The sequence below is a fragment of the Prionailurus viverrinus genome, chromosome A2 (assembly GCF_022837055.1).
Source record: "Prionailurus viverrinus isolate Anna chromosome A2, UM_Priviv_1.0, whole genome shotgun sequence".
In the NCBI taxonomy this organism is placed as follows: domain Eukaryota; kingdom Metazoa; phylum Chordata; class Mammalia; order Carnivora; family Felidae; genus Prionailurus; species Prionailurus viverrinus.
This window is the reverse complement of record NC_062562.1, coordinates 150,475,196-150,497,749: the sequence shown is the minus strand read 5'-3', so window position 1 is coordinate 150,497,749 and position 22,554 is coordinate 150,475,196. Positions and strand designations below refer to the sequence as shown.

Below are 22,554 nucleotides of genomic sequence, written 5' to 3'. Positions count from 1 at the left end.
TAGACAGAGATATCCAATATCATAAAGAAGACAAGCTTCCTCAAATTTATGAATGAAGTGTAATCAACTCCAAGCCAGGGCATTTGCAGACTTTGAAAAACAAATTCTAAAATTACTTGGAAAAGCAAAATGCAAAGAACAGCCAAGATAATTTTAAAGAATATGAATATTCTTATTGTCCTACCATGTTGTAAGCCTTATTACAAATATATAGTAAATACAAGAGTAAGTTAGAGCAGAGAGCCCAAAAAGAGACCCAAGCATTTATGAAAACAATATATGAAAGAAATGGTTTTACATATTAGAGAGAAAAAGGGATGGGACAACTGGGAAAAAAAAAATTCAATCCTACCTCATATCATACACAAAAATCCACTCCATGGAAAGTATAGACCTAAATGGGAAAAGCAAAATTAAAACAAAAAGAATTTAGAAGAATATCTGGGAGATTATGACTATGGGATTGGGAATGAATCCATAAGATATAAAAATTAAACATGCAAGCCATATAGAAAAACACTGACAAATTCAACCATATTAAAAACCTTTATTCATTAAAAGATACTATTTTAAAATGAAAAGACAAGACATAGCTTTGGAAAAAGACACCTGTAATACACATAGTTAACAGAGAATGAATAACCAGAATTCTGAAATAAATCTTGTAAATTGATAAGAAAAATATAGTAATCCAATTTAAAACAGGCAAAACATAAATAGGCAATTCACAGAAGAGGAGCCATATGGGGCCACTAAACTTACAAAAAATGTTCAACTTCATTAGTAATTGGAGAAATTCAAATTATATACAAAAATGACTTGACATTAACAGTCAATGGACTAGCAATAAAAAGACTGTAAATTCTACTTACTAGTGAAGATGCAGGAAAATAGGAACTCTCTTAGATGTTGGGGAAGGTGCATTAGAGTAACCAACATGGGAGTATCTGGTAAAGTTAAAGATTTGCATGCCATCATTCAGCAACTCACCTCCTAGACAAGAATGTTTTTAGCAGCATCTTTTGTAATACGGGGGAAAAAAAGAAAAGGAAGCAAATTTAGCATTAACAGGGAAATGGATAAATTGGCGTAGTCTTACAGTGGGATATTATACAACAGTCAGAAAAAAATTAAAACGAAAACAATACAATCTACATGGATTAATTCCACACATATAATGTTGAGTAAAAAGGTAATTGCTGAATATATACAGTATAATATGAAGTGTAAAATCTTAGTGAACAAAAGTATATATTGTTCAGGATAGATACATATGTGCAAAAGTCTTTATCAAGTTGAGGAAGGCCTCCTTGATTTCTAGATTTTTACCATAAGAAGGTGCTAGACTTCGTGAAATTTGATTTTTCTCATTTAGCCTCTTATTACAGTAGATTCCATTGGTTGCTTTCAACTACTGAACCAAGCTTGCATTCTTGGGATAAACCCCACTTGGTCACGGTGTATCATTCCTTTTATGAATTGCTGAATTTTATTTGCTAATATTTTGTTAAGGATTTTTTCATCTATATTCATGAATATTAGTCTGTGGTTTTCTTTCTTTGTACTGCCTGTCTGATTTGGTACCAGGGTAATAATAGCCTCATAAGATAAGTTGGAAGCCTCCCTTCCTTTTCTTTTTTCTAGAAAAGACTGCAAAGAATTTGTATGAATTCTTCTGTAAATATTTGGTAGAATTCTCCAATGAAACCCATCTCCAATGAAGCCTGGAGATTTCTCTTTCAAAATTTAATTATAATTCCTCAATTCAGATTAATTCTTCAATTTCTTTAATGTATTTTTAGGGTTATTCAAATAATCTATCTCCTAGTGTGTGAGCTGTGGTTTGAGGAATTGGTCTGTTTCATTTAAGTTGCCAAATTTATGTTTGTAGAGTTGTTTGTAGTATTATCCTTTTGATGTCTGCAAAGTCTGTGGTTTCATCCCATTTTACTTCCAATATTGGTAATCTGTGTGTGTGTGTGTGTGTGTGTGTGTGTGTGTGTGTGTGTGTTTTGTCAGTTTGACAAGAGTGGGGCTGTCAATTTTACTAATCTTTTCAAAGAACCACCTTTTAATTTTACTAATTTTTCTCTATTGTTTTCTGCTTTCATTTTCAATTATTTCCGCTCTTATTTTCATTATTTTCTCCTGCTTACTTTGGGTTTATTTTGCTCTTTTTCTAGATTCTTGAGGTAGGATATCCTTGATTTGAAAATCTTCCTCTTTTCTAATGTATGCATTCAGTGTCATCAATTTCCCTTTCAGCACTGTCTTAGCTGCATCCCACACATCTTGATATGGTATATTTTCATTTAGTTTGAGGCAGTTTTAAATTTCCTTGAGAGGTTCTCATAGACCCACGGGTTAAAAAGGAGTATGCTGTTTAGTTTCCAGATGTGGGAGATTTTTCTGTTATCTTTCTCTTATTCTAGTTTGATTCTATTGTGATCAGAGAACATACGTTGTAGGATTTCAATTCTTTAAGTTTGTTAAGGTTTCTCTCATTGTTAGGTAATAGACCTCTCTGTCTCTGGTAGAAATCTTTGCTCTGAAGCCTACTTTATGTGATACTAATACCAGCACTCCTGCTTCCTTCTGATTAATACTTGCATGATATACACAAACATCCTTTTACTTTTGACTGACTTACCTTGTTAAGTTTCAAGTGAGTTTTTTGTATAGCATATAATGGGGTGATGTTTTTTTAAATCTAGTCTGTCAATCTCTACCTTTAACTGGTTTATTTAGACCATTTACTCTAAAGTTAATTGTTATTATATAAGGGCTTAAGGCTGCTTTTGGTTTTTTGTTTTTGGTTCTCTATTTTCTTTTTCCTACCTTTGTGTTACTAAAATGTCTTAAATTCCATTTTATTTATCTATGGTGCTTCTTGAATGTAACTCACAAAGTAGCTTTATTAGGTAAGTATTAAGTATTACATTATTCATATGACTTACACAGTCTATCAGTGTTAACATTTTAAGACTTCCAGAGAAATGTAGAATGCTTACCTCCATAGGTCCCTTTACTCCTGTTTATAGTTGCCTTAAATTACACATAACTTCTACATATACTGGGAACCACATCAGATTTATCATTTTTCCTCAATCATCAAACCTAATTTAGAATACTCAAGATGAGAAGAAACTTCTATTGCATCTATCCTTATTTTTACTTTTTCTATTGTTCCTTTTTCCTTCCTGGTGTTCCAACTTTCCTTTTATTATTTTCATTGTTTCAAGAATTTTCTTTAGCTTTTCTTTTAGGTCTGCTGGCAACATAGTCTCTTCATTTTTCTTCACCTGAGAATGTCTTGATTTCTCTTTCATTCCTAAAGGACATTTTCACTAAATATAGAATTTTAGATTGATGGGTTTTTCCCTTTTAGCACTAGCAAATGTTGATCCACTTCCATGGTTTCTCGTGGTACCATGATTTCTAATGAGAAATCCACTATTATTTGACTTGTTATTTCCCTATAAGTAAGATATGTTTTCTCTCTCATTGCTTTAAGATATTTTCCTTTGTCCTTAGTTTTTAAAAGTTTTATTATGATGTGCCTTGTTGCAAATTTATTTGGGTTTATCCTGTCTGGGTTTCATCATCTTCTAGAATTTGTAGATTTTTAGCTCTTGCCAAATTTGGGGAATTTTCAGTCATTATTTGTTTGAATACTTTTTTAGCCCCATACTCTTTTTTGCTCCTGGATCTCTAATGACATAAACATTAGATCTTTTCATGTAGTCCTACAGGTCCCTGGGGTTCATTGTATCTTTTAGTTTATTTTCTTCCTGTTGTGCAGATCAGGTAACTTCAATTGCTCTGTCTTCAAGTTCACTGAATGTTTTCCACCTCCATCCTTTCAATTTTACTGTTGAGTCCATCCGGTGAGTTACTGTGTTGTTCAGGTATAAAATTTCCATTTGGTTCTTCTTTATACCTTCCATTTATTTGTTAAGATTTTCTATTTCTTTGCTGAAATAGTCTTTTTCATTTTTTCCAATGTTTATAAGTGCTTCCTTCTTGAAGCAGTTACATGGTAGCTGCTTGAAAATTCACCAGATCATTCCAGCGTCTGTTTCACCTTGGCATTCACATATGTTGATTCTCTTTTCTCATTCAGGTTGAAGTTTTCTTGATTCTTGGACATTTGGGACAGTATGTTATGAGAGTCTGGATCCTATTTAAATCTGTCTCAGCAGACCTTCTCTGACACCATGACTCATTCCTGCCAAGTGGACGTGGAAGTCTAAACTCTCTACTTGGCCTCTCTTGACACTTAGGGTGGAAAAGGGGGAATTATGCCTTATTGATACTGGGGGGGGGTAGAAGTTTAGGGTCCCCACTAGGCCTCCAGTGACACCACCTTGGCTTAGAGGAGGAGGGCACTCTTTACTGTTCTCCACATAGCCTCCTCCACTGATGGTGCAAGAAGACAGATCAGTGGTAAAAGTCCTGGATATCCACAGGACCTTCTCTGATACTATCCTCCTGGGAAGGGAAAGAAGTGCCTCATTACTACAATGTAGGGAATGGAAGTCCAGGCCCCTATATGACCTTCAATGACACTGTGGGAGGTGGCTCTCATGAATATTGGGTAGTCATGCAAGGGCTGGCTGCCCAAAAGAACTTCTCTGACATTATCGCAGCAGGGAGGAGAGGAGCCTCATTATAGCCAGAGAAGCCTTTGCTTACAGGGTAGGGAGTAAGGGTGGGGCCACAGTTTTATCCACGGTGTTAGACTAAAATAGGCAGTTACTGTCTAAAAGTTTTCTATCTTGCTAGGCTGCCTGTGTCCTAGTCCTTTAGCTAGAGAGCGGAAACTTTTTGCTGGAGCTTTTGTTGTCTTTACCATTAATGTTTTGGGACCGTAGCTTCTCCAGTACCCAGTTCAGGATATTTGAGCTAAAAAAAGAAAAGAAAAAGAAAAAGAAAAAGAAAAAGAAAAAGAAAAAGAAAAAGAAAAAGAAAAAGAAAAAGAAAAAGGAAAAGGAAAAGGAAAAGGAAAAGGAAAAGGAAAAGGAAAAGGAAAAGGAAAAGAAAAAGAAAAAGAAAAAGAAAAAGAAAAAAAGGAAAAGGAAAAGGAAAGGAAACAGAAAAAAATAAAAAGAAACCCAAGGAACTCACCACTGTGTGTTACTCACGCCCCAAGCTCCGCAGCTCATCTGCCTTCTTCTATCCACCTCTCCATCTCCTAATGTTTGTTTTAGATACAATTTCTAGGATTTGACCGTACTTTGTGGAAGAAATAGGGACAAGTACATCTCTTCCATGTTGTCTGAAATTGGAACTGTTATTTTTATATCTTCTGGTATGTCTAAAATATTTCATAATAACTTTTTAAAAGGTCAGATGATCCTGGTGAACATTAAAATATCCCACTCTCTGCCTCCTTACTTCTTCAGAGAGGATTGACTCCCTTTTCCTGCTCAGCCTGTCCTTTTCTTCACGTTCTGCCCTTCCCTCCCACCCCACTCCTGTCCCTTCCCGACAAGCCCAAGAAAAGAACTTCAAGCGGCTTCTGTTGAGACTGCTTAGGGCTAGGTGGAAGACAGATGCCAATAGCAAATCATGTCACATCCAAATGTGATAATGGGAGAAAGGGTTATTAAAAGGGGTTTTGATATTTTTAAAAGGGAAGTCATTAGAGGGGTTTTGGTATCTTAAGTATGTAACAATTAGTATAGTACTATATGAAAGCTCCTGTTCCCATGAATCATCATGTACAGAGGATTCAGAGAGGAGACAATATACCAATCCAAAGATGTGTTTCAATGTTTTATGAACCAGGATAATCTCACTGGCACATATCAGCTGAATACTAGCCTTATCTATAAGTACCCAGTGTTTTTTTGTTGTTGTTTTTCTTTTTTTTTCCTTTCTTTCTTTTCGCTGCAAACAGTAGGTAGTGAAACTATACAGATGATGAAAATTGTTTAGAAATATGTCTAATGACGAGAAGCACATAATCAGAGTCAGGAAAGGGTGAACTAAAATAAATATATGATAGTTCTTATTCCTTCATATTGCTAAAGCAAGTCATGAACCATGAACCATGAAAAAGACATGAATTAATTCCCTTTGAGAGATGCAGTCGATATCCTATTGGTCACAAGTTAAATGGAACTCTACAACACTTCCATAATCAGAAGAACAAAATATTTCAGTCCCCCTAGAGTATACACTAATGTTCTAAATGGGCGCATTGAAATTTCAAAAGCAGAATCCCAGTTGGATATATCCAAAAATCACTATGTACATAGCAATGCAGAGATCTTGGGAGATTTTGCCACCTGATGTTTCAGAGCAGGAAGCAGCTGGAGAAATCATTAACAGCTTACGAGAAAAACTGAAATCACATTTCTAAAAGCTAAGAATAATTTACATGAAAAAAAAAGACACTACTCAGAGAATCACAAAAGAAATTGATTGAGAGAATTAAGGCCTACAGAACATTCTTTTGTAGGTAATTGGTTGAGTGGGAAACAGGATCCATGGCCAGGTAAGACAAAGGGATGGGACATGATCAGAACAAGTTTTACGTGTTAAGATCAAATGTCAACCATTGGTCCACTTGCAGCCCTGAGGGATTGGAGGGAGGATGAGTTTGGTGTTGAGACCTGGTTGACTGACAACTGAAGTCATCATGTGTCTTCTGTGTTTGACAGACACTTTTTCATGTGGAAATGACTGTTTACGTAGAACTGTAAAACATTAAGAAAAAAAGACAGTACATGTAGTTAACCTCTTGGTACACTAAACAAAAGAAAATAAACATTGCAATGTTGTAAGCACCACAATGTTGTTTAGAGTTAATTCAAAACAAACTACAGGGAACAAATGATATCCAAGCAATAAAAAATCAGAGTTTTAACATATACCCTGTGCATGGTTAGACGAGACTGGGGTTGTGTAGACTTGCCCAATGATCAGAAGGTTGCAAAAGTAAGTAATTCCTATGCTACTCTTGTATCCTGCTCATACCCTCTGTAACACTGCCTGGCATCATATTCTTTTACAATCATTCTTAACCAGACTTGGCACAGACATACAAATGCAGACATGCACCTATATACCCTGAAGTCCTTCCTAGTAAAATCTCATATACTGTGCTCTAAGGTTGGTCTGTTCACCAAGGATGAAGACAGCAAGGATGGGCCACGGAGCTAGGTTCCATTGGACACTGTGGGAAGCAAGAGGACTTTGGAAGATAGAGACTGAAGGTTGAGCATGGCAGCTGCTGGCTGAGGAAGTCGAATTTTCACTGGGGAGAAGCAGCATAGTGGGGATTGAGAAAGGGAAGCACGGTATTCTACAGAGTGAGAAAAATGGTGTGATCTATACCAAAAGATCAGAAAGACTATCTAGGGGGCATATGGAAGCAATCTGAATCACTGAAGGGAAATGGGCCTTTTTAAGGTATATTCAGAGCAAGAATGGCATGCTCCCTGAGATATTATGTTAGCAGAGGACCAAAAAAAAAAAAAAAAAAAAAAACCCCAAAAAAAAAAAAACCCGGAAACCTCTCTCCTTGTTTGCTGTTTCTTCTTCTTCCCCACATACCGCTGCCCCCTCTCTGCCTACGTGGAGGTATTTTTTTAAACTGGAAAGGGTGACAAAAACATCTTAAGAGAAGAAAGGCCCTGAAGAAGAAAGAAGACAGTAGAAGAAGCCTCCTTTCTAAATCAGTTCACACTTCTACACGCAGGTAAGTTGTATCCCACGGTGCTGAAATAACTCCAGAAGTGCTTTTGGAGTGTTTGGTCTCAAAGAATGCACGAACAGTGAGAAAAGTACTGGAGACAAATAACATTGCCATTTTTAAAATGGGAACCAGGATTTATAAACCAGTACACTTGACTTCAAACCTTAAGCAAATTCAAGTTTATGCAAGAAATGGTTGGTGCATTTAGAGAATACCAGAGTGAGTGGTAAGTGTTGGAAGGGATTTGCAAAAAAAAAAAAATTATTTCAAATTAACTTAATTTCCCTTTTACTTGGGCAGGGGTCAATATATTTATAGCCCATAGGTCTGCAGTGTGTTTTAGCAAATAAAGTTATTGGAACCCAGCCCATGACCATTAGTTTGGTCCATACTGTCCATGGCTGCTCTCACACCACAACGGGAGGGTTTAGTACTTGCAGAAAAGTCTGATCCTTTACAGAAAACTTGCTGACCTCTGAGTTAGAAAACACCACTGAGATAGTCTGTCTTAATTTCTGCAAGGCATATATCAAAGTTTCTCACATAAAGACACTAGAGAGATATGATTAGGAATCACATGCCAAGTAGAATTGAGTCTCCAGACACTTGTCACAGGGCACTATCCTTGGCCAAGTCCTGGATCCTATTGTTGACAGTGACTATGACAAAGGCATAGATAGCAAACATGCTGGTTTTACAGAAACCCATAAAGTAATAAATATGGAAGATGAATCAATATCCAAAATGATCGAATTAAACTAAAATGTGGGACTGAGACCAAGATTATAAAAAGATGAAAATAAAAGTTGCATCCACGTAAGAAAAAAATAGATTAGATAGATAGATTAGATGAAGGAAACCTGGTTTGGCAGTTCGTGTGGAAAAGATATGAGAGCTTAAGTGACCCAGAACCAGTCGTGTGATGTATTGCTAAGAAAACCACCCCAGAGAGACAATGGCAAGATGGCAGACGGGAAAGCTCCAGGCCCTTGTTCCCCCATGCAAACACTGACCGACAAGACGAACGAAAACAACTCTGTAAGAGCTCTGGAAATCAGTGGAAGAGCCGTAGCAAGCAAGTGAATGCCCAATCAAGAAAAAAGCCGCATTAAAAGCAGGAGGCGGGCACCTAGGTGGCTTATTCGGTTAAGTGTCTGACTCTTACTTTCAGCTCAGGTCATGATCTCAAGTTTTGTGGGATTCTGCTCCGACTTGGGTTCCATGTTGACACCACAGAGCCTGCTTGGGATTCTCTCTCTCCCTCTCTCTTTCTCTCTGCCTGCCCCCACCCAACACACACACACACACACACACACACACACACACACACACACCTCAGTAGGAAATTTCAAGGTTGGTCTGTTTGTTTTAATTCACCTTTGTCCCACCCTCCTCCTGCGAAAAAGAGAGAGTAGAGCAATGTTCTGACCTGTCTGGGTCACCTAACTCGGGTTTCAGAGGGCCAAAAGTGGCACAGCTGGGATCTCACACAGGTGAAGCCACAGGAAGCAGTGGGCATGGCTAGTGAAAACCCACAAGGTGGTCGTGGGGAAGACAGACCCACGTTCGCCTAGCGTAAGAAATTACTACTTGAAGAATGTAATAGAACGTCTTCATTAGGCCCCAAGAAGAAGCTGGGGTGAGACTATTAGGGAAATTAAGACTTGAAACAGTACCTGTGTACAGCGGAGAATTGGAAAAAAAGTACACACAGTGGTCTGGGAAAGGTACATGCCCGGAAAAGGACCGGAAAGACCATAAGCCTTCACACTGGGCTGACCCCGGGCTCAGAACACCCCCTGCTAATAATTAGTGACGGTCTTCTCCGGCCCTCAGTGCAAGGTGCAGAGTTGGAGAGGTGGCTGTTTTTTCAAATGCTCAGTTTTCAACCGAAGATCACATGGCACATAAAGAAAGAGGAAAACATGGCCCGTTCAAAGGAACAAAAGAAATCTCCAGAAACCATCCTGCAGAAAATTACCACAATCTTCTGCTCGTGTGTGTACAACGTTATAATCATAATGCCTGGTATCTAGCACTTTACTTCTTTCTCACACCACATCCAGAGGGCTTTCTTCTGGGCTCAGGCAGAACTTGGCTACCTACCCCAGGCTACAAATGGCGGCCCCGTGCCAGCTTGCAGGTCCTCCAGAATCCCCCAGTGTACTCACCGCCCTATCCGCTACTCACAGAGTATAGCCTTCTATCCCAACACTGGGTTACTCTCTCCCTTTTTCACATCCCCTCTAGCCCTTCAGTCTCCTCGCACTGTTCAGGGTCTTTACTCGCTGTCATTCATGAACATTGCTATGCCCACAGACAAAAAGGCAATGCCCATCTTGTTGGTGCCTGGAGATACCCGTTCACATGTGTGTTGAGGAACAAGGGGCACAGACGGGGTGATGTGGGTAGGCCAGAGCCTTAAAATCTAAAACCATCAGGATTCTGCCAGGTTCCCAGAGCAGGAGATGGGCCAGCAATCTGAAATCTTCCAGGTTTTTCTTCACCTTCACTGAAAGGGGCCTAAGTCACCAAAGCCCTGCCGCAGAGAGCACAGGCCCCTTGGCCCCAGAAGACCCTTGCAGGCAGTGTATTCTAAGCCCATTCTGAGTAGCCTAAGTAAGTGACCCTGGACATATTCCCGACCTTTCTGAACTTTGTTTCTCATCTCTAACAATGGGAGACAAAAACCCCGTCCACCTCAGAGGAGAGATTCTGGCTTAAAACACTCATTTAATTAAAAAAAAAAAGCAGGAGACAATGGGAAACAGATATAATTATAACATTAATATTTCTATGAGAACCATATGTAAAATGACTCATACCTTTTAGGGTCTCATCTGCCTCACTCTCGCTTATTCCTGATCCTACGTATGAACAAATGCTGCCCTCTGGAGGCTGAAAAGACATTTTTTTGGACCACGGAGAGGCATGAAATAATGTAGAATAGCTCTTGATGATGTGGGACTCCTTGCCACTGAAAAATGAAAAGTGAATGATACCTTTGAGATGAGAAACTACCAAGGGCCAGACAGTCTATGCCTGTGGCTTCACTGGGTTACCGTTACTGGGTCCTTTCAGTAGTCGGTGCACATCCCTGTCGAGCTAAAGTTTTCAGCGGTATCTGTAGTAGGAGGAACTAGATGGCAGCGGACAGAGGAAACACTGTGCGTATTAGCATAAACTTCTCCTACAATCTACAAACATAACCGAACACCTGTTAAGAGCAAGGCATCGTGATGGATGCTGGGGTGTTCACAAGATGAGCAAGACACAGATACTAATTCCTAGGGCTTCGGAATCAAGTGCAGTTTGTATACGGCGGCTCCCGCTACTTCAAGGATAGAGGAAATGAAAGTGTATTAGGGGGGCCGGATCTGGATCACGCAATGGGCACACCCAATGCTAGTTTTGGGGGGGTTGTGATTTTGTTGCCCTTTCCGGGATAAGGTTGGGTGGGATTGGGGTGTCCGATGTTCCTGTCTTTGGGCCAGTGCCCATCCTGCCACCAGGTTACCCCCCTTTGGGGTTCACCTGCTTCTCGGCTTCCTCCCAGGGGAGGCAGGTCCATGGAGGGGAGGGAAGGGGCTCAACATGCAGAGCACTGGGACGTAGCTGGGCTTTGCTGCTTTGTTCCCACCAAGATTCACCAGTCTTTCTGAATTTTAAAATTTATCCATTTGTGAATTGGCTTGTCTCCTGTCATTTGTAAACTGTCTTCTCCTCATTGATCTTTGGAGGATCTATCTTCCTGTTTGCCATATCGATTTGCGTGAATTCTACAGATTGAATGTTAACGCTTGTGTTATATTTTAAAGAGTTTGCTCTTTCCCTTTTACGTGTGTTTTGGACTTAGAGAAACTTGAAATGTTTATAAAGTCAAAACGTACTCATCTTGTCCTCATATTTTTTCTTATTTCTCCAAACACGTTTCCTTAACATTTTAAGCAACTTACTACAGTTGACCCTTGAACAATGTGAGGGTTAGGGGTGCTGACCCTCAGTGCAGTCGAAAATCCATGCATAACTTTTAACGCCACAAAAACTTAACTACTCACAGCTTACTGTTGACTGGAAACCTTACTGATAACACCAACAGTTGATGAGCACATAATTTGTAGTTTTTATGTATTATGAACTGCGTTCTTACTCTTCCGATAAAGGAACATAGAGTAAAGGTTATCAAGAAAATTATGGGGTGGGGCGCCTGGGTGGCGCAGTCGGTTAAGCGTCCGACTTCAGCCAGGTCACGATCTGGCGGTCCGTGAGTTCGAGCCCCGCGTCGGGCTCTGGGCTGATGGCTCAGAGCCTGGAGCCTGTTTCCGATTCTGTGTCTCCCTCTCTCTCTGCCCCTCCCCATTCATGCTCTGTCTCTCTCTGTCCCAAAAATAAAAACGTTGAAAAAAAAATTTAAAAAAAAAAAAAAAAAGAAAGAAAATTATGGGGCGCCCGGGATGGCTCGGTCGGTTAAACGTCCGACTTCGGCTCAGGTCGTGATCCGCGGTCTGTGAGTTCAAGCCCCACGTCCGGCTCTGTGATGACAGCTCGGAGCCTGAAGCCCGCTTCAAATTCTGTGTCTCCCTCTCTTTCTACCTCTCCCTTGCTCACGTTCTCTCTTAAAAATAAATATTGAAAAAAATTAAAAAGAAACTAGTAAGAAAAACACATTTACAGTGCAGTATACTGTACTGCAAATAATCCATATATAAATGGGCCCATGTAGTTCAAACCTGTGTTGTTCATGGGTCAACTGTATATTCATATAATTAAAACTAAGTGATATCATATAGAAGGACTTATAATAAAAAGCGACAATCCAAGCCTTACCTCTCCCGATATCACTTTTACTCTCCTGAGAGCCAACCATTTCTAACCATGTCTGTTTTTAGATATTCTGACAATAATCTTATTGCTAAATGTTACTGACCTCTTTTGACTTACGGGTTTTAAGCTTATCTTTGGCAGATATGGATTTCTGCTATGATCGGAAAGGATTCAGCTCACTTACTAACACTTCCCCTATTTTCCCCCCAAATAGCTCTATCACTATTTTCACTTCTCCCGTCTGTCAGAACTACATCTCCATGTACTGAATTTAAAATCCCCATTTTCTTGTTCCATCAACGACAGATGATGCATATTAACTTTCCACCCCACCTCCTCAACTGTCATTTGAGCTCTAGGTTTCACTGCCAATGTTAATGAGATGAAGTTTTGTATTCATAGTTTTGTATTTTTATGATTTAGCCAAAGAACAATTTAAAATGTTGAGGGGAGCCTGGATGGCTCAGTCGGTTAAGCTTCAGACTCTTGATTTCGGCTCAGGTCACGAGTTCATGGTTTGTGGGTTCAAGCCCTGGGTCGATCTCCATGCCGAAAGCATAAGCCTGCTTGGGATTCTCTCTCTCTCCCTCTCTCTGCCCCTCCCCAGCTCATGCTCACACACACACACACACACACACACACACACACTCTCTCTCTCTCTCTCTCTCTCTCAAAATAAAATAAACTTTAGAAAAAACCCTAAAAAATAAATAAATAAGATGTTGAAAACTAGTAGGTAATTATTCACTGCAGAGCCTGGTAGTTGGCCATGATTATGCTTTCTTCTCTGCAGTTCCAATGTGATAACTACTCTCTTAGCACAGAAGTACATTTCTAGGATCAAATGTCAAATTCAGGGTGACCTCCACTCATTCACACGTCACATTTAACTTACGTTCACATCTGGCAGTAGCAAAGGCTGACGCAAATTGGGTCTATTCAGGACAAAGCTTGTCATTTAATGAGGGTGTCTCTGTCTACCAGGGTGATATTATGATGGTAGCAGAGATCAAAAGTGTAGAAGCGAGTTTTAATGAGGTGTCCCCAGGAGTTCAAGGCCCCCTTCCTAGGAAGCGCAGTCCAATTAGTTGCCTGGGTGTGTCCTTGACCCAGGAGGAAATGTAGTGGGTGACGTAGGCATACTGAGGGACACATCCAATGTGAGGACACTCATGCTGTCTGTGTTATGTTTGAATGGCAAGCAGAGGCTGTAGCACTTGGGTGGTAGTCCACGGCTGGAATCCAGAATCAGCTTTCCCACCCTGGGCACAGACACCTGCCTTCTGCTTAACCTTTCAAACCACAGCTGGGGCTAGATGGCCCCAACGTTCCCAGGCAGAGACAGTCCAGGACGGAGCAATGTACCTGCAGCCAGAGTTCTGCTTAGAAGTGTTGGGTACTTGTTATCAACAGATGGAAAAGCTGAACTCTTTGTTTGAAGGAGCAGGTCCCTCTTATCAGCTTGGACCGAGTTCTTGGGTTTGTCTTTTTTTGTTAGACAACAGTTTTTGGAATCCCTTCACAGAATACTAGTCCCCCTTCAGGTAGATACCCATGCTCCTACAAGACTTTGTTTTCCAATCTCTTGCTCCCACATAAGGTAACTGAGCTTATCTAAGAAGCACTCCCTAAAGAATTGAGATCAATACTTTTGGATTTCCCAGTGACTGAGCAATTCTTTCCTCTTGCAGTGGGCAAGTGCCATTATTAACCCTGTTTGGGCGCTTCTGTCTAGAAGTATAATAAACTGAGTATTGTTCTCCTAAATACAATGTTAGATGCATTTATGTTTTATAGGCTAGATCTTCTATTCCAAACTATAGAAGCATAAAGATATTCTTCCTTCTTTTAGGAAAAAACACAATAATCCATAGATCTTATGGCCAAATCACTAAAGTAATACAAATGTAGTATGTTGAAGGAAGCACAGAAAGAAAATATCAAGAAACACATCACATGGATTTTTAATACATATCATATTAGTTTGTTAGGGCTGTTGTAACAACATACTGTGAACTGAGTGGCTGAAATGCATTGTCTCACAGTCCTGGAGTCTAAAAGTCTCAAGATCAAGGTAGCAATAGGACTGGTTCCTTCTGAGGGCTGTGACAAAGAATTCTAGGCCTTTCTTCTAGCTTCTGGTGGTTTTCTGGCAATCTGGTGTTCCTGGGCTTCTACATCACCCAAGCACTCTTCTGTGTGTATGTCTGTGTCCAAATTTCTCCTTTTTATGTGGCCGTATTGCATTAGGGGTCTATCTTACTCTAGTATGACCTTATCTTAACTAATTACATCTTCAACAACCATATTTCCAAGTAAGGTCACATTCTGAGGGGGTTAGGAATCCAGCAGGTAAATTTGGTGGGAGGCAGGACACAATTCAACCCATAACACATGTTTTGGTCTCTTATTTTTGAAAAAGAGTACGTGTGCATTTAAAGCACACACCAGGGGCACCTGGGTGGCTCAGTTGGTTAAGCGTCCGACTCTTGATCTCAGCTCAGGTCTTGAGTTGTAAGTTCAACTTACAGGGTTGTAAGTTCAAGCCCCACATTGGGCTCCATGCTGGGCTCCATGTTGGCCATGGAGCTTACTTAAACACAAGTAAACCTTTTTTTGAAAAAAAAAGGGGGGGGGGGTTACAGAGCAAGTTCTGTCTCTCAACAATTACTCTTCCTTTGTATCAAAGAAAGCATTAAATGAAAATGCTTTGAAAGACAGATGTAAAAGAAGTATAAAGAAATATCAGAGTTGAAAGACAACGTCTATTACCACAAGTGAACATTCAGACTTGAGGGTAGGCCTGACCCACCCTTTTCACCTGGGGGACAGACGATGAATAAGCCCAGTGCAGCCTGTTAAGTACTCTTTTTCTCTCTCTGTCATGGTCTGAACGTGTCCACTCCCCTCCCTTTAATTCAAATGTTGAAATCCTAATGCCAATAAGATGATATTGGGGTGGGGTGGGGGTGGGACCTGCCGGAGTTTGTGAGGAATTGGATCAGAGCCCTTATAAGAAGAGACACAAGAGCTCTTGCTTCCTCTCTCTGCTCTCCACCACGTAAGGAAGAGGCAAGACGGTGGCCATCTGCAAACCAGGAAGAGGACCCTTACCAGAATGTGACGATACTGGTCCCCAATCTCAGACTGCTTAGCACCCAGAAGTGTGAGAAATGGATGTCTGTTGTTCAAGCAACCCAGTCTACAGTAATTTGTTACAGCCGCCTGAACTAAGACCTTCTCTTTCTCACTGGATTCTCATCAACCTAGTGCACTAAAACTTCAGAGCTTGAATAAATCCTCACAGATCCACAGTTTCAACACTATCAAAGAAAGTTAACTTGCTAATCATAATACTAGGTCCCCAGTATCTGGCGAAATGTATAGGCTTGGAGGAACCATTTAGAAGGGATAGTTGTTTTCCATCATCAGGCTTATGAAAGGACATCCAAATGGTACAACAATAGAACTCAGAAATAAAGGAAAACATCACTCATTCTTTAAACTGTCATTCTTATCATGATACATGCCCTTATAAAATATCCTTTGCTGTAGGCAGAGTTTTAAAATAACTTTTTAAAGTTATATTAATACTTCAAAATTGATTAAATGTTCACCATTGAAAATAAGGGAGAAGAACAAAGAAAATAAAAATTGGTCATAATCTCATCACCAGAAGATACTATTCGGATATTTTCAGTATTTTTTTTCCTATACATATGCATGAATATCTTTAAACCTAATTATGTTGGATATACATATGCATTTCAATTTCAACACTTATTATATCATAGGCATTGATTTGTATTTAACTCCTTATACCTTAACTAATATTTGTTTTCACATGTGAGAAACTTAATTGTGTGTAATGGGCCAATTTTTTCCACTGATGAAATATTTCATCAAATCATCATGGATTCTTTTTTTTTTTTTTTTTAATTTTTTTTTCAACGTTTATTTATTTTTGGGACAGAGGGAGACAGAGCATGAACGGGGGAGGGTCAGAGAGAGGGAGACACAGAATCGGAAACAGGCTCCAGGCTCCGAGCCATCAGCCCAGAGCCTGACGCGGGGCTCGAACTCACGGACCGCGAGATTGTGACCTGGCTGAAGTCGGACGCTTAACCGACTGCGCCACCCAGGCGCCCCTCATCATGGATTCTTAATAGTCTTTTTAGGATATAAATATAAAATACATATCCAGTGCACACAATTTAGAAGGTACAGAAAAAGGATAAGAAGAAAATAAAAATAACTGATAATTTTAGAGAAATATCCACTGTTAATATTTTAGTGCACTTCGTTCCCATCACATTTCTTGTCTATACATTGCCATGTATTCAGACACTCCAGAGAGACTGCCAAACCCACACACCCCGTCTGAAGAGTTCTCTACTTGGTTCTCTGTCATTGGTCTGTCTGGCCTGGCCACAGATAACCGGATAAAGGGTGGGTGCTTGATATAGGTGCAACCAATGTGAAAACCAGCTTATTTCCTACAGATCTCTATTCAAGGTTGGCACCCCTGCCAGGTGGTTATTGACCCAGCCAGGCAGATCTTTGCTTGGGAAGTTTGGATTCAAGACCGAAGGAGAGATGGTCAATTGTAGAAATAGACGTGGCTGAAGCAGCAGCTTTATTCTGTCTATTACAGAATATAATAGAACGCTTGCTAAGGCCAAGCATTGAATTCAGTGGGGGAGTGTCTGCTGTGGTCTATATGTAGTCTTCACCTTAACACATATTCAGCTTTTGAACCACACTTTGACACATTAAGCAATGGAACCCTGAAATGCCCCCCTTTTCCTTTAATGTTAGACATCGGCTGGTAAACATTTAGAAACACAGCACTACATTAATCAGAGATGTTGATTGCAGATTACAAATACCAACTCTGGCTAATTTTAATATTTAAAAGAGAGTTATTGAAAAGCTATTGCATAGTTTATAGACTTAATGGAAAACGGAGAAATCACACCTAAAACCCAGGCAGGAACCAAGGTAAGCCAGGTACCAAGTTCACAGCCAGGTCTCAATATGGGAAGAGATTGGTAGATCATCACTGCTTGCACTCCACAATGGATGCTTGATCTTCCACGACTGGTGTCTTGAATGATCTCTAACTGCCCTGCATCTTTGTGTCACTCCCTTAAGATTTAAAATCCCAGAAAGAAGCTTTTAACCATATGAACACAGGTTATATGCCTGTGTCCTCCCTAGAGGGCCAGGATCTACTCCTCTGAAATTCCAGAGTGGACGGTGGGGCCCTGCTTCCCAGTTTTAGGATTTCTCTGAAGCTTAGGGATGAGTGCCATGATTTTAACTAATCATCAGAAAAGAGCCAATTATATCCAACAAAACTCAACTCACCTCTTTTCAGAATACGGTCCAAAGGGGGTTTTAAAATAATCTTCAGAAAGGTCAAAATTTTTCTGTAATTCGAAAGCTGTAAAATAATGTAGACCATTGATAATAGGTGCTGGTACCAGACCCCTGAAATCAGAAAAAGAAAACCTGCAAGAATTTTGTAATGATACCAAACATATACACATGTAATACCTAAATACTGACCAATGTTATCCACATGAATGCAAATGCTAATAAAATCTATTTGGAACAATGTACTATACCAACTGCAACATTTACTCCAGAGCTTGTCTTAAAACACTAACGTTATTACATTCTAATTTGTAGATTAAGCAAATTTGTATTGTTTTGAATCTTCCTTATCCATTAAGTCACTAATATAGGCAAATTATCTTCCTACTGATAGGACGTATTCTACGTATTCTATTATAAATCCTAGTCCATTTGTTATGTGAGGCCCAGCAATGTATCAACTGCTATTAAAACTGAAATAGATATTTTTGAATTTTGTTTACAATCCAATGCTTTGAAATGATACCAGAATAAAATATCTCTAAAAATGCTAATGTTATAATCTCAACTGAACTTTAGCGAAAAATATTTTTTCATCTCTACTAGCCTGTTTCCCCAAAGTGACTTGAAAGAATCATTAACCATTTTCAGCAAAAAAAATCCCGTCTCTATTCCCCTCAGACTTGCTAAATAGAGTTGCTGTGTGCAAAGTAGGCCAATTGCACATAAATGCATGCAAATTCAAAGCATCTCTCTGTCCTAGTATGACCCATTTGGAGCTCATATTTCAAACTGCTTAGTTGTCTATCCCCAGTGTTTTCATAACCATGGTCCTGCTGCTGGTCAGAGGTCACACAGACCCCAGTTTTGATGCTTTGGAGGACACTGCCTACCTCCTGGCCATCACCCCCCTGGCCCTTCAGTAGAACTCCATATATACGGCACAGCCAATCTTTTGAACCAGATTATCCAAAGATAGCCTACTAAGATGGAGAAAATTCATCACACTTTTTGGGTAGGTAACAAATAGACAAAACTTGGTTTCATTTATATTGGTTGAAGACTTTCCACAGCTTAAAATTATAGACAATGAAAAGAGCTGAAATTGAAAAAAAAATTTTTTTAATGGCTTCTTTATTCTGCTTCCTTGAATCACTGCATTCTAAAAAGCTTTTTTAAATGCTATAATTAAGGTCTTGTCAATGTTCTTACTAACTTTCTGAAAACAGGGACTTCACTTTATTTCTCAAATTTTCTAAAGTGACATAGAAAAGAGAATTCAGAATATCAAAACCTGTAACATTAAGGGGCGCCTGGTAGCTCAGTAGGTCAAGTGTTGGACTTTGGCTCAGGTCATGATCTCAGGCTTGTGAGTTTGAGTTCCTCGTCAGGCTCTGTGCTGACAGCTCAGAGCCTGGAGCTGCTTCAGATTCTGTGTCTCCCTCTCTCTTTTCCCTACCCCGCTCATGCTCTGTCTTTCTCTTTCTCTCAAAAATAAACAAACATTAAAAAAATTTTTTAAAATTTTTTTTTTCAACGTTTATTTATTTTTGGGACAGAGAGAGACAGAGCATGAACGGAGGAGGGGCAGAGAGAGAGGGAGACACAGAATCGGAAACAGGTTCTAGGCTCTGAGCCATCAGCCCAGAGCCCGACGCGGGGCTCGAACTCACGGACCGCGAGATCGTGACCTGGCTGAAGTCGGACGCTTAACCGACTGTGCCACCCAGGCACCCCTAAAAAAATTTTTTAAATGAGACTGCCATTACTTAAAAAAAAAAAAAACCCTGTAACATTAATGAGAAAATTGCAAACATTTTATAGCCATCATATGACCTAGTTATTCATTTTGAGCAAATATTAAAGCCTAAATACGCCTCTTAATACACAATTAGTAGTACAGTAATTACTATAGCCGTAACATCACAAAGACTACTATGCAGAATGAACTAAATAAAACCTTTCATATTAAGAACTGAGAATTCATAGATTAATAGAGACAATAATTCCCACCCTCATGGAATTTGCAGTTTAATATGGGGAGGATGCATTAAATAAATGACTTCACAAATAATTAACTACTATTGTTTTGAGAATCGTGATGGACAAGAACAAGATATTCAGCAAGATATAATTAACCTTCAGTCATGAACAGCTTTGGTGAAGGCTGATATATGTATTCAATTCCACCTGAAATACCATTTTTTTAAAAAACCATCAGTTTCTAGGAGCTATGAACATATTACATCTTTTATAAAAATATATAAATGAAAGGAAAATACCACTTATAGAACCAGGTTTACTACTCATTCACCGGATCTACTTTAGTACAGAGGCCCCCCGTTAGGTTGATGATCTGGGATTCATGGGGTCTATTTGGATCCTAGAGAATCAATGTAAAGATGCCCAGGTGTAAATAAATGTGATAAATCACTACCTTTGAAACAAAACGGTGTGATGAGGAGGTATCTTTCCCATCAGGGCCTGCCGGGCTGTCTCATATTGTCTCTCCATAGAATCTCTTTCCTAGGCAAGAAATATGATGAGAAAAAAATTATACTGCTGGTAAAAATATGTCAGATGGTAAAAGTACCCATAATCACTGTCTTCTTACAAGAGATTGTCAAATATGTGGAAAGAAAAAGGGAAAGAAGGCCTAAATAAACAACTGGTATTGGTTCAGTGGAAAGAAAAAAAAGTTATAAATAAAAAATAGTTTTATGAAGACCACAGTTTAATGTATTGACTTTATTTGATATCTAAATAATAGTGTAGCAATTTCTTATTAATATTTATACATATTTTTTTTTATCTTTCCCATGAGATTATCTCTCAAGGATATATATTATTATTGTCTCTTTAGTCTTCCCAGATCTTGGCACACAGAGTAGTTAGCAGATGGGCTAAATACGACCCTGAAATAGGACAAAGCGAGAGCTCTTTCTCCCATGTTTCACCATCACATCACCATCATTACATGCTTAACCATTGGATGGGAATACAAAAACATAAAAGACACAATCTCCACATTCAAAAGATTTATACTTTGGTGGCAAAAGGGGATTTAAAAAGATGGAGAAAAGGGGCTCTTGGGCGGCTCAGTTGGTTAAGTGTCTCACTCTTGATTTCGGCTCCGGTCATGATCTCACGGTTCATGAGTTCAAGCCCTGCGTGGGGCCCTGTGCTGACAGTGTGGGTACTGCTTGGGATTCTTTCTCTCCCTCTCTCTCTGCCTCTCCCCCGCTCATGCTCTCTTTCTCTCCCTGTCAAAATAAACTTTATTAAAACTATTAAAAAATTAAAAATGAAATAAAAATAAAAAGATGGAGAAAAAAGTTAGCAATGCTGTTTTATAAATAGTACATGTATCTACATACAGAGCATCTAACAGAGTGCGATCTTTTTAGCAACTGTCCGTTTACAGGATTTGCTCACTTAAAGCAAATCTGACATATAAAATTCTTAATTTACAGGAAAGATAGATTAGCAGGTGCTTATTTGTTTTACATAAAAGACCCATTTGTAAAGGGATTTATAATAGCATTTGTTTAAACAGCAATCTTCGCTTGCAGAAACTTAATATGAAATAAACCTGTTTTGACTTTAATGTCACTCCCAGCCTCCTCTCTACCTTGATATTTAGTTAAAATCCCATAGGAAATGACAACAAACCAGTATTCCAGTGGAAGAATAACGCCAAAGGCATGGTCGTGAGCCCACACCTCCAGGCTAACACCTAGTTTAGCCTTGGGGGCTAGCATCATCATATCAAGTGGTTGCATGTGTTTGGGGGAATTCTTCAAGAATTGATTTTTAGGGGTTAAGTTGATGTGATTCTAAAAACACCCTTGAAAACTGTTTAAATAACTCCATAAATACACCTAAATTGTTTCATACTACTATAAAATTACTATATATTGACCAACTTTGCTGCACTCTTCACTCTCAGGTTATTTTGTTATTATTTTTCCTCAAATTATCTCTATAGCAGCACATATATTTTCTATTGTGGTTTTGCTTTATACCATCTTTATTTTTTTTTCTATATTAATCAGTGATTTAAATTATATCATGACTAGGAAGATGACGTACCAGTGGAAGCACAGTTTGGATCTTTCAGAATTCCCACACAAAAACTAGTTACAGCAAGCAGACAGCAAACTAAAAAATACATCAAAATATTTACAAGAAAATTAGGTGGCAAGATATCCCCTACAACCCCTAAATAAAGGTGATCATAGCCACAACACCGCACGGTACCAGTGTCCATGTGAGAGGAAGCCAAAGGAAGCAACAGGGGGACTAAAAGAGCTGAGAACAGGAGAACTTCAAAATGGTCAAAAGTGTTCACTGGAAAGAAAAGCAGCACCATTGGGCACCACAGCTGGAATACAGGGGGGCCCGTTCTCACTCCAGTAGTGGGTAAGGATAAAGGGTCCACAGTGAGTCCTGTAGGAGCTGGATGAACTGTGACTTTTTTGTAATGTTTTTATATGTTTGTGTATTTTTGAGAGAGACAGAGCAAGAGTGGGGGAGGGCAGAAGAGACGGAGACACAGACTCTGAAGCAGGCTCTGGGCTCTGAGCTGTCAGCACAGAGCCCGAAGGGGTGCTCGAACTCACAAATCGTGAGATCATGACCGGAGC

General features: G+C 39.4%; 1 protein-coding gene across 2 annotated transcripts in view; it reads right to left on the bottom strand.

Moving 5' to 3' along the window:
• Positions 1–6,443: 6,443 nt before the first annotated feature.
• Positions 6,444–22,554, bottom strand: part of LRGUK (leucine rich repeats and guanylate kinase domain containing) — a 107,233-nt gene continuing 91,122 nt past the window's right edge. For both annotated transcript variants that reach the window (XM_047848869.1, XM_047848870.1), the window contains 4 exons: positions 20,346–20,434; positions 17,900–18,022; positions 10,531–10,682; positions 6,444–6,704 (listed from right to left, as the gene is read on the bottom strand). In XM_047848869.1, the coding sequence (XP_047704825.1) occupies positions 6,559–6,704; positions 10,531–10,682; positions 17,900–18,022; positions 20,346–20,434 (510 nt within the window). In that variant the 3' untranslated portion in view covers positions 6,444–6,558. The remainder of the gene's footprint in view (positions 6,705–10,530; positions 10,683–17,899; positions 18,023–20,345; positions 20,435–22,554) is intronic.